At 46.9% G+C, this 12,407-nt stretch overlaps 1 protein-coding gene across 1 annotated transcript in view; it reads right to left on the bottom strand.

The window, feature by feature from the left end:
* Window positions 1-12,407, bottom strand: part of LOC311135041 (guanine nucleotide-binding protein G(i) subunit alpha-1) — a 53,149-nt gene that overhangs the window by 18,100 nt on the left and 22,642 nt on the right. The window contains exons 3-4 of the mRNA XM_084168901.1: window positions 11,867-12,008; window positions 8,298-8,455 (exon numbers count right to left, since the gene is read on the bottom strand). Of these exons, the coding sequence (XP_084025027.1) occupies window positions 8,298-8,455; window positions 11,867-12,008 (300 nt within the window). The remainder of the gene's footprint in view (window positions 1-8,297; window positions 8,456-11,866; window positions 12,009-12,407) is intronic.

Below are 12,407 nucleotides of genomic sequence, written 5' to 3'. Positions count from 1 at the left end.
AAAAAATAATAATAATGTGTGATTTTGAGAGCAAAACCCTGAAAAATACAGAGGGAAAAGGAAACCTGGAAAAACAAAAAACTTCATGGAAACTAATCCATTGTGACTTAATTATGTTACTAGCTACAGTGGCCAGAGAGCTAGCTTGGTAAAGCCTTTAGTGTTGTGTGCATTGTGCTGCACTTTCCGCCCCAACTTAAATCTGTTTCACCTAATTTCTACCAGTAGGTCACGTGCAACCAGAGGGAAAATAACTCATACAAAGCTCTCCCTCGCCCTCCATTTGGCAAATCTGACCATAATTCTATCCTCCTGATTCCTGCTTACAAGCAAAAACTAAAGCAGGCAGTACCAGTGACTCGCTCAATACGTAAGTGGCCAGATGACGCCGATGCTACGCTACAGGACTGTTTTGCTAGAGCAGAACGGAATATGTTCCGGGATTCATCCAATGGCATTGAGGAGTATACCACCTCAGGACACATCAATAAGTGCATCGACGATGTCGTCCCCACAGTGACCATAAGTACATATCCCAACCAGAAGCCATGGATTACAGGCAACATCCGCACCGAGCTAAGGCTAGAGATGCCACTTTCAAGAAGCGGGACACTAATCCGGACGCTTATAAGAAATCCCGCTATGCCCTCAGACGAACCATCAAACAGGCAAATCGTCAATACAGGACTAAGATTTAATCCTACAACACCGGCTCTGACGCTCGTTGGATGTGGCAGGGCTTACAAACTATTACGGACTGCTTCGAGGCAAGCAACACTGAAGCATGCATGAGAGTATCACCTGTTCCGGACGACTGTGTGATCACGCTCTCCGTAGCCGATGTGAGCAAGACCTTGAAACAGGTCAACATTCACAAGGCCTCAGGGCCAGACGGAATACCAGGACATGTACTCAGAGCATGCGCGGACCAACTGGCAAGTGTCTTCACTGACATTTTCAACCTCTCCCTGACCGAGTCTGTAATACCTACATGTTTCAAGCAGACCACCATAGTCCCTGTGCCCAAGAAAGTGAAGGTAACCTGCCTAAATGACTACCGCCCTGTAGCACTCACGTCGGTAGCCATGAAGTGCTTTGAAAGGCTGGTCATGGCTCACATCAACACCATCCTCAAAACCCTAGACCCACTCCAATTCGCATACCGCCCCAACAGATCCACAGATGATGCAATCTTAATCGCACTCCACACTGCCCTTTCCCACTTGACAAAAGGAACACCTATGTGAGAATGCTGTTCATTGACTACAGCTCAGCAATTAACACCATAGTGCCCACAAAGCTCATCACTAAGCTAAGGACCCTGGGACTAAACACCTCCCTCTGCAACTGGATCCTGGACTTCCTGAGGGGCCACCCCCAGGTGGTAAGGGTAGGCAACACAACACATCTGCCACGCTGATCCTCAAAACGGGGGCCCCTCAGGGGTGCGTGCTTAATCCCCTCCTGTACTCCCTGTTCACCCACGACTGCGTGGCCAAGCACGACTCCAACACCATCATTAAGTTTGCTGACGACACAACAGTGGTAGGCCTGCTCAACGACAACGATGAGACAGCCTATAGGGAGGAGGTCAGAGACCTGGCAGTGTGGTGCCAGGACAACCTCCCTCAACGTGAGCAAGACAAAGAAGCTGATCGTGGACTGCAGGAAAAGGAGGGCCAAACACGCCCCCATTCACATCGACGGGGCTGTAGTGGAGTGGGTCGAGAGCTTCAAGTTCCTTGGTGTCCACACCACCACCAAACTATCATGGTCCAAACACACCAAGACAGTCGTGAAGAGGGCACGACAACCCCTTTGCCCCCTCAGGAGACTGAAAAGATTTGGCATGGGTCCCCAGATCCTCAAAAAGTTCTACAGCTGCACCATCGAGAGCATCCTGACTGGTTGCATCACTGGCTGGTATGGCAGGAAGTGTCAGTAAGCGGTACCGGCGAGCCAAGACTAGGTCCAAAAGGCTCCTTAACAGCTTCTACCCCCAAGCCATAACACTGCTGAACAATTAAATCAAAATGGCCACCCGGACTATTTACATTGACACACACACCACCCCCCTTTGTTTTCACACTGCTGCTACTCGCTGTTTATTATCTATGCATAGTCACTTTACCCCTACCTACATGTATTAATTACCTCGACTAACCTGTACCCCCGCACATTGACTTGGTACCGGTACCCCCTGTATATAGCCTTGTTATTTTATTTTTTACTTTAGTTTATTTAGTTAATATTTTCTTAACTATTTCTTGAACTGCATTGTTGGTTAAGGGCTCGTAAGTAAGCATTTCACGGTAAGGTCTACACCTGTTGTATTCCACGCATGTGACAAATAAAATTTGATTTGATTAGTTTCATATGAAGTGTGTGTGTGTGTGTGACTGCCTTGCTCAGTTAGCAAGCTAGCCAACTAACAAGCAAGTTCACATCATCAAACCTAACAAAAAACATTCAAGCACAAAACTCTTTAGCTAGATGTAAAATATGTAAAAGACTTGCTATTGTTTAAGGTAGAAATTGTTTTTGTTGTACTTTTTACCCCTTTTTCTCCCAAATTTTCATGATATCAAATTGGTAGTTACAGTCTTGTCCCATCGCTGCAACTCTCGTACAGACTCGGGAGAGGCAAAGGTCGAGAGCCATGCGTCCCCCGAAACACGACCCTGCCAAGCAGCACTGCTTCTTGACATGCTGCTTGCTTAACCCGGAAGCCAGCCGCACCAATGTTTCAGAGGAAACACCGTAAAATTGGCGACAGTGTCAGCGTGGATGCGCCTGGCACGGCACAGGATTCGCTAGAGCACGATGGGACAAGGACATCCGAGCCGGCCAAATCCTCCCCTAACCCGGACTACACTGGGACAATTGTGCGCCGCCTCATGTGTCTCCCGGTCGCGGCCGGCTGCAGCACAGCCCGGGATCGAACCCGGATCTGTAGTTACGTCTCAAGCACTGTGATGTAGTGCCTTTGACAGCTGCGCCACTCGGGAGGCCCCAAGTTAGAACAAGTCAGATGAAAGGGGGGTGGATTAGACTGGAAAAAGTGCCCCATTTTTTTCTTATTCTTGTCATGCCTGTCGGCTCCCCCATGTGGGGAGTTCGTGCTCTCCAATTGGCTCGAAGTCAAGTTGTCGTCCACTGCCGACTGCCGAGCATTGCGATTCTACAAGGTCGGTATGCAGCAGTAAGTATTTTGTTCTAGCAAGAGAAGGAATGGCCTCCTACTGTGCAGTCAGATTCTCTGTGCGTTTCATGCTTAAGGAATGGAACACAAAAAATCTTTCAAAGAAAGCTCTGAAATCAATTTTGCGCACGTTTTTATTAACAGAACAGTGTTTTTTCCTTTGTCCGAATCAACTTAAGTGAGTTTTTTTATTTTAATATTTAAATATTAAAAATAAATGAAATTATTAATTTGCACTTAATCTCCGTTTGCTACTTTATTTGTTATCATTTAAGGCTGTAGGTTGCAGGAAATGTCAGTGACAGGTGTTTTTAGTCGCTCTTATCAAGTGCAAGTGTTGGTTCAGGAGAGGAGGGTGAGGAGGGGGATTATTTAAGATACTCTTTGAAGAGGTAGGGTTTCAGGTGTTTTCGGAAGATGGGAAGGGACTCTGCTGTCCTAGCTTCAGGGGGAAGCTCGTTCCACTATTGAGGTGCCAAGACAGAGAAGAGCTTGGGCTGAGCGGGAGCTGCCAAGAGACCAAAGGAGTGCTCGGGTTGGGGTGTAGGATTTGAGCATAGCCTGAAGGTAGGGAGGGGCAGTTCCTCTTGCTGCTCCGTAGGCAAGCACCATGGTCTTGTAGTGGATGCAAGCTTCGACTCGAAGCCAGCTGAGTGTGCGGAGGAGCGGGGTGACATGGGAGAACTTGGGAAGGTTGAAAACCAGGCGGGCTGCAGTGTTCTGGATAAGTTGCAGGGGTTTGATGGCACAAGCGAGGAGCCAAGCCAACAGCGAGTTGCAGTAGTCCAGGCGGGAGATGACAAGTGCCTGGGTTAGGACCTGAGCCGCTTCCTGTGTGAGGTAGGTTCGGACTCTACGGCTGTTGTAGAGCATGAACCTGCAGGAGGGAGTCACTGCTTTGATGTTTGCAGAGAACGACAGGGTGTTTTCTATGGTTTTCTGCGACTAAAAAATATATTTGTCGACAGAAGGTTCCCTGTTCTTTTGACCAATCGATTTTAAAAAGTGTATTGTTCCATATATAGACACACCCCTTTGTGTTTTAATAAAATCAACTATATGCATTGAGCTTGTCTGATGCTTTAAGTTCACTGTTTGATTAAATAAGACAAATGACTCAATAGGAAGCCAGAGACCAAGACAACCAGAAGAAAAAACCTTAACCTGACCCCCCTCCTCCTACTGGCTTTCGCAGATTCTGCCGTTACGCTCCTGAAGTTGCCGGCAATAGGCTACACGAGGAGTCTGCAATCTTTCTCCTGTGGAATGCCAATTTATCTTACCGTTTCTACCGATCTGCATGCCAGTTTTGGTTTTCATATGCACATTTCCGTGGAACAGTTTCATTTTAATTTATAACATCTTAATCTCAAAATCATTGTCAGGTGGTTAATCAAAATTCTATCTAAATTTAAATGAAACAAACCTAAAAAGTAACTTATATTGCCAACTATGTAAAAATAGCCTATAATGTCAATAAATAAAAACATTGCAGCCTGCGGGTAGAATATATCCTGATAACAATAAATATCTTATAAACCACATTGGATGCATGGCCCGTCTGCAACGAATTTGAAACATTGTATCAACTTGGGTCTGGGCCCTCAGAGTTGTCAGCGCCAGTGACCTCGGGACAGACAACTGTAGGCTATTTGCGCAAGGGATAAGAAGTAATCAGGTAGGTCTATTTTATGATGTTTCCACTGGATCAGAGCATTACATTTTTCCCCTAACTATTGTCATTCTCAATGGATGTAAAAACAGACTGTTTGCTTTATTAGTGGTGGTGCGTTAAGCCAATCAGAAATACTATCAAATCCCCAAATGAGCACATTTATATGCCTACATTTGCGAGCAGGCCATGTAGCCTACAGGCCTACCTCTATTCATAAATCAGGTGCGCGTCCTTACTCAACATTGACAGGAGTGCTCCAAACGAAAGACAATGACTAAATTGACAAAACTCGTAAATGGAATGAAATAAACCAAAACTTGGTTTCACAAGTGTTAGCATAGGATAGGAAAAAATGAATGTGCACAAATTGGCGGGAGAGTGTGCATTCTGGAGAGAGACGTGCATCTTAGCCACACTGCTTTTCTTCTTGGCCTGTGCCATCCCCGCGGCCTCCGCAATGGATTAGTCTCGGCCTCCGCAATGGATTGATTAATTGAGATGTGCTCAAATAAGACAGGTGTCTCGTGTGCCATAAAAATAATATATACATTTGCTACTGCGACAAAAAAACAATTGACCAGTCGACTAATTAGGGTCAGCCCTACCAGGGTCATGCCAAGGTTCTTTGCACTCGGTGGGCGACACTGGAGTTGTCAACAGTGATGGAGAGGTCTTTGGGCGGGCAGGCCTTCCCCAGGAGGAAGAGCAGCTCCGTCTTGTCGTGGTACCGACATCCAAGCTGAGGTATCTGCCAGGCACGCAGATATGCATGTCGCCACCTGGGTGTCAGAAGGGGGGGGGGAAGGACAGAAGTAGTTGAGTGTCATTCACATAGCAAATGATAGGAGAGACCATGTGAGGATATGACGGAGCCGAGTGACCTGGTATATAGAGAGAAGAGGAGAGGGCATAGAACCGAGCCCTGGTGGACACCAGTAGTGAGAGTATGTGGTGCAGACACAGATCCTCTCCACGTCACCTGGTAGGAGTGGCCTGCCAGGTAGGATGCAATCCAAGAGTGTGCAGAGCCTGAGACGCCCAGCCCTGAGAGGGTTCACAGTGGATCTGATGGTTCACAGTGTCAAAGGCAGCGGATAGATCTAGGAGGATGAGAACAGAGGAGGGAGTGTCAGCTTTGGCAGTGCGGAAAGCCTCCCTGACACAATGAAGAGCAGTCTCGGTTGAGTGACCCGTCTTGAAGCATGACTGGTTAGGGTCAATAAGATCGTTCTGAGAGAGATAATGAGAGTTGAACAGAGGCAGCGCGCTCAAGTGTCTTGGAAAGAAAAGAAAGAAGGGATAGCATGTCAATAGTTTTTAACGTCAGACGAGTCAAGTGTTGGTTTCTTGAGGAGGGGAGCAACTCAGGCCATTTTGAAGTCAGAGGGGACACAGCCAGTGGTCAGGGATGAGTCGATGAGGGAAGTGAGGAATGGGTGAAGGTCTCCAGAGATGGTCTGGAGAAGGGAGGAGGGGATGACGTTGAGCGGGCACGTTGTGGGGTGGCCAGACATCACTAATCGCAGGATTTCATCTTCAGAGAGGGGAGAAAGATGTCAAGGCGTAGGGTAGTTCTGTGTGAGTGGGACCAGTGGACTCAATAGGCTGAGTGAATGAGGAGCAGATGTCGTCAACCTTCTTTTCAAAGTGGTTGACAAAGCCGTTCGCAGGAGGGAGGGCTGGAGGATTTAGGAGGGAGGAGAAGGTGGAAAAGAGTTTCCTAGGGTTAGAAGCAGAAGCTTGAAATTTAGAGTGATAGAAAGTGTCTTTAGCAGCGGATACAGAGGAAGAGAAGGTAGAGGAGGGAGTGAAAGAATGATCAGTCCCCCGGAAGTTTAGTTTTCCTCCATTTTCGCTCAGCTGCCCGCAGCCTGTTCTGTAAGCTTGCAATGAGTCACTCAGCCACAGAGCAGGCGGGGAAGGCCGAGCCGGCCGGGAGGAAAGGGGACAATGTGAGTCATAGGATGCGGAAAGGGAGGAGAGTAGGGTCGAAGAGGCAGAATCAGGAGAGGTGACCGACTGAGGGAGAAGGATTTAGCAGAAGGGAGAGATGATAGGATAGAAGAGGAGAGAGCAGTGGGAGCGAGAGAGAGCGAAGATTGTGACGATTCATCACTATCTGGGTAAGGGCTGAATGGCTAGGGTTGGAGGAAAGGGAGACAAAAGGAAACAAAGTGATCAGAGACCTGGAGGGGGGGTTGCAGTGAGATTAGTAGGCGAACAGCCTCTAGTAAACATGAGGTCAAGCGTATTGCCTGCCTTGTGAGTTGGAGGGGATTGGGAAAGGGTGAGGTCAAAAGAGGAAAGGAGGGGAAAGAGAGAGTTGAAAAGAAATGAATCGAAGACAGACGTAGGGTACGAAGAGCGGTTAGCCATCGTCAAGAAATTAGCTTATCAAGGCGTCAAGCTCATTGAGGAACTCTCCAAGGGCACCTGTGGGCGATAGATGACAATGTTTAGAGTGGAGAAGTGACAGCATTGAATTCAAATGAGATGGACAGGTGAGAGAGTGAGATAAGAGAAAATGAGTAGCCTTGTGCCATCACTGCGCCGACCAGATGCTCTTGGACTATGAGAGAAAATGTAGTCAAATGAAGAGAGCAGCTGGAGTAGCAGTGTTCTCTGGGGTGATCCAGGTCTCCATCAGGGCCAAAAAGTCAAGGGACAATGGCAGCATAGGCTGAGATGAACTCAGCGTTCTTGACCGCAGATCGGCAGTTCCAAACGCTGCCAGAGACATGGAAATCCAAGTGAGTTGTGCGCTTGGGTACACTAAATTAGAAGGGTTGCAGCCAAGGCGTGGGGAGCGTCTATAAAGCCTGCAAGGAGAGGAGTGAACAGGTATAGAAAACACACACAGTTGCCAAAGCTGCAAAAGAGCTCAATTAGATCAGAAAATAACTAGGTAAGATACTCAAGTGAGAGAGGGGTGTGGAGCCTTCCTCAAATAACTTCACAGAACAACTCGGCAGAACAGTCTTACTTTTGTCGCCACGACCGCCGCTGAGAAACCAGGGGAGACTGAAGTACTAACACTAATTGCTTAGCAGAGGTGAAGAGCTTATTGCTGATTGCCTAGGAGAGGAGAAACCACTCCCCCTCCTAAACAGCCACTGATTCCCAAAACAAATCACAAATTGCCCTGCCCCTTAATCCTGGTTGATGTGTCAACAATCATCTGCAAGTTATGAGCAGTCAGCAGTTCACACACCAAGTAGGCCACTGGGAAGACAGGTAGCACTTAAAGTAGAGGGCCCTAGCTAGCAAAAAGACAGTACTTATCACTCATCAGGGGTCCTCTAGCTATAGAATGGTTCAAAAACGCACTGCCCCCCTCCAGGCCTCCACCTCGTTAGACTCATCAGCACCACCTTGTTGAAGAATCTTGGGGCAGAACTCTGGTGAGTGTTTGCTACTCACTAGGCGGCGGAGTCGTTGAGCTGGTACTCTCGTGACCGGCTGAAGCAGGTCTGGACCCCCCCGTCCTTCCAGAGGCGCTGGATGACTCCGGCTAGCTCGCCGGTCATGAAGCCCTCCTCTGCCGATCCCGCCAGCACAAACAGCTGACGAGCATCATCCTGGTGGGGGACATGAGACACAACCAACGGTTAGGAGGCAGAAGCAGTAAGGTAGGGTTTATTCTAACATTCTCCCGATTGTTTTAAACCTAAGATGCCTTGGCTGGGTGAAGTTTGGGCTATTCAACTATATTTTTACAGGGGCTACATTTGAAAATGGTTTTTAACTGGTTTTTAACACAGACATTTTCTACATGGGATTACGCTTCCTAAAACCGATATATAAAACAATGCAAAAACAATTATAATCTTATGAAGCACTTTTATTCAAATTAAATGTTGCTAAAAGTTCATTTTAAGTCCTTTATGATTAGCCTAATTCAGTGCATCAAATTGTTTAAATAATGGAACACATTTGTACTTAGACACTTGACCTGCATCACATCACATGTCCGTTTTACACAGCTTCATCTTTTGTTTTTATTTACACACAGGAAACCTTTTACGCATGACATCTCAGTTGACCAGCATCATATTCTGTTATTTTTTTATATTTCTTTATAAGTTCATAATTTTCTGTCTTGTTAAGTAGTTTTTTTTACACATAAACCTTTCATGCTTTTCATATCTCAGCTGACCAGCTTTTGCAGAGAAGTCTCTCTCCCCCCACATCAGTAGAGAACGGGTCCCTATAACAAACTGAACCACCTCTGTGGGGACCCCAATTTTTAAGTCGCTCTGGATAAGAGCGTCTGCTAAATGACGTAAATGTAAAACTTAAACTGAAAGCTATCTTTGCAACGAGATTTGATGAGTTTATCTAAAAACGTCAATATCACGGGAGTGATCTGTACTGATGATGACAATATAAACTCGGCAAAAAAAGAAACGTCCCTTTTTCAGGACCGTCTTTCAAAGATAATCCGTAAAAATCCAAATAACTTCACAGATCTTCATTGTAAAGGGATTAAACACTGTTTCCCATGCTTGTTCAATCAACCATAAACTATTCAATGAACATGCACCTATAGAACGGTCGTTAAGACACTAACAGCTTACAGACGGTAGGCAATTAAGGTCACAGTTATGAAAATTTAGGACACTAGAGGCCTTTTCTACTGACTCTGAAAAACACCAAAAGAAAGATGTCCAGGGTCCCTGCTCATCTGCGTGAACGTGCCTTAGGTATGCTGCAAGGAGGCATGAGGACTGCAGATGTGGCCAGGGCAATAAATTGCAATGTCCGTACTGTGAGACGCCTAAGACAGCGCTACAGGGAGACAGGACGGACAGCTGATCGTCCTCGCAGTGGCAGACCACGTGTAACAACACCTGCACAGGATCGGTACATCCGAACATCACACCTGCGGGACAGGTACAGGATGGCAACAACAACTGCCCGAGTTACACCAGGAACGCACAATCCCTCCATCAGTGCGCAGGACTGTCCGCAATAGGCTGAGAGAGGCTGGACTGAGGCCTTGTAGGCCTGTTGTAAGGCAGGTCCTCACCAGACATCACTGGCAACAACGTCGCCTATGGGCACAAACCCACCATCGCTGGACCAGACAGGACTGGCAAAAAGTGCTCTTCACTGACGAGTCGCGGTTTTGTCTCACCAGGGGTGATGGTCGGATTCGCGTTTATCGTCGAAGGAATGAGCGTTACACCGAGGCCTGTACTCTGGAGCGGGATCGATTTGGAGGTGGAGGGTCCGTCATGGTCTGGGGCGGTGTGTCACAGCATCATCGGACTGAGCTTGTTGTCATTGCAGGCAATCTCAACGCTGTGCGTTACAGGGAAGACATCCTCCTCCCTCATGTGGTACCCTTCCTGCGGGCTCATCCTAACATGACCCTCCAGCATGACAATGCCTCCAGCCATACTGCTCGTTCTGTGCGTGATTTCCTGCAAGACAGGAATGTCAGTGTTCTGCCATGGCCAGCAAAGAGTCCGGATCTCAATCACATTGAGCACGTCTGGGACCTGTTGGATCGGAGGGTGAGGGCTAGGTCCAATCCCCCAGAAATGTCCGGGAACTTGCAGGTGCCTTGGCGGAAGAGTGGGGTAACATCTCACAGCAAGAACTGGCAAATCTGGTGCAGTCCATGAGGAGGAGATGCACTGCAGTACTTAATACAGCTGGTGGCCACACCAGATACTGACTGTTACTTTTGATTTTGACCATCCCCTTGTTCAGGGACACATTATTCAATTTCTATTAGTCACATGTCTGTGGAACTTGTTCAGTTTATGTCTCAGTTGTTGAATCTTGTCATGTTCATACAAATATTTACATATGTTAAGTTTGCTGAAAATAAACGCAGTTGACAGTCAGAGGACGTTTCTTTTTTTGCTGAGTTTAGTTGTAGGGAAATGGAGCATTTTGTTTGAGCTCAAATCATGTCAATAACCGTTTTATCCCTCCCCTGTAGTCCCAAATGAAGTCCATTCAATTGATTGAAGATGTCACAAAAAAATAGAAAAGCATATCCTCCCTATGCTCACATAGGCTGCTCTCGAAAGCATTATTACTCTTGCTTAGTCACCGAACATTTATGTAAAAGTAGATTATGGTGCTCAGCAGACTACGAAACAAGCAATGTTGAAGGCTAGATGTTGATCGAATAAAGTTTATGATAGCCATAACTGAGTCCATGGTGTTTTTTAACTCACCGCTCAGTTAAGCGTAAAGCACGCTCTGGTGTATCAGGCTGTGAAAGAGCCAATAGGCGGGCAGACAGACCCTGTACCCGTTAGCAGTTCTTATTTGCTGTAACTGGTATGTTGTGTGATACTGATTGAGAGCACTTAATGGGCGGGACTACAGGAATACATTTTTTTGCAGTTTCTTTATTATTAATGTTCAGAATTGATCAAAGGGTCATTCTAAATTGATAAATGGGTGGGATCTGGCTCGCAAGCCGCCAGTTGAATAGCCCTGCCCACTCATTCACTTCTTCCATCAATGAGATAGCATCACTTCTTTTTATCTTTTTTAGGTAGGGCCTAGGGGTTGCGCTGGGACTGTTTTTGAGCTGGGGCACCATTATAACCACCATCAACCCTACCCGTGCCTCTTACAGCCGAACCCTACCCCCTGCCCTCACCAACTCTTAACTAGGACCGGAACGATACCAGTATCGCGATACTTGCTAGTATCATGGCAAGGAAACAAAACACGAAGCGGATTTAACTTCTTTAGGAAAACAGCCCTAATGTTGGAAACAAACATTATGTTATCATCCAGAGTCACATTCATTTATTTTCCAAGCTATAGCACACCATTTTACACACAGCAGGTTTTTAAAGGACCAAAGAGTTGGTCTGCTTCATGTTTTCATCCATGGGAAAAATATTGCGATACTGGTATCATCCTGGCCCTAATCCTAACCTCAACTATAAGGAGTTAAAAGCACCAAACTGCTCTTGGATCAATGTCTAGAGCTCCCAGTGTCCTACTCCACTTACAGCTCTGGCTGCATCGGAGAAGTCGATCTTGAGGCGCCCCATGGCTCTGATGATGGCGATTATGGACTGGATGGTGTTGCTGTACACCACCGCTTTGTACTGCTTACACTCTTCCTCTGAATAGCCTGCCTCATGGATGATCCTGGGAGAGGGGAAGGAGGGAGAAAGAGAGGTAAATTGAAAAGTAGGGATACAGAGAGGGAGGAGTAGGATAGCAGGAGAGAGAGAAAGCGTGAGTAATCAAACAAGGCATATTGCCTGTTATTTAAAATGTGGTATGGAACGACATTGGATAGATTGATACATAGGAAGTAACATGATCATTTAAACTATCCTCCCGAGTGGCGCACTGGTCTAAGGCACTGCATCGCAGTGCTAGCTGTGCCACTAGAGATCCTGGTTAGAATCCAGGCTCTGTCGTAGCCGGCCGCGACCGGGAGACCCATGGGGCGGCGCACAATTGGCCCAGCGTCGTCCAGGGTAGGGGAGTGAATGGCCGGCAGGGATGTAGCTCAGTTGGTAGATCATGGTGTTTGCAACG

This window comes from Coregonus lavaretus (assembly GCF_964263955.1).
Source record: "Coregonus lavaretus genome assembly, chromosome: 9".
NCBI classification, from domain to species: Eukaryota; Metazoa; Chordata; class Actinopteri; order Salmoniformes; family Salmonidae; genus Coregonus; species Coregonus lavaretus.
This window is presented reverse-complemented; position numbering and strand designations above follow the sequence as displayed.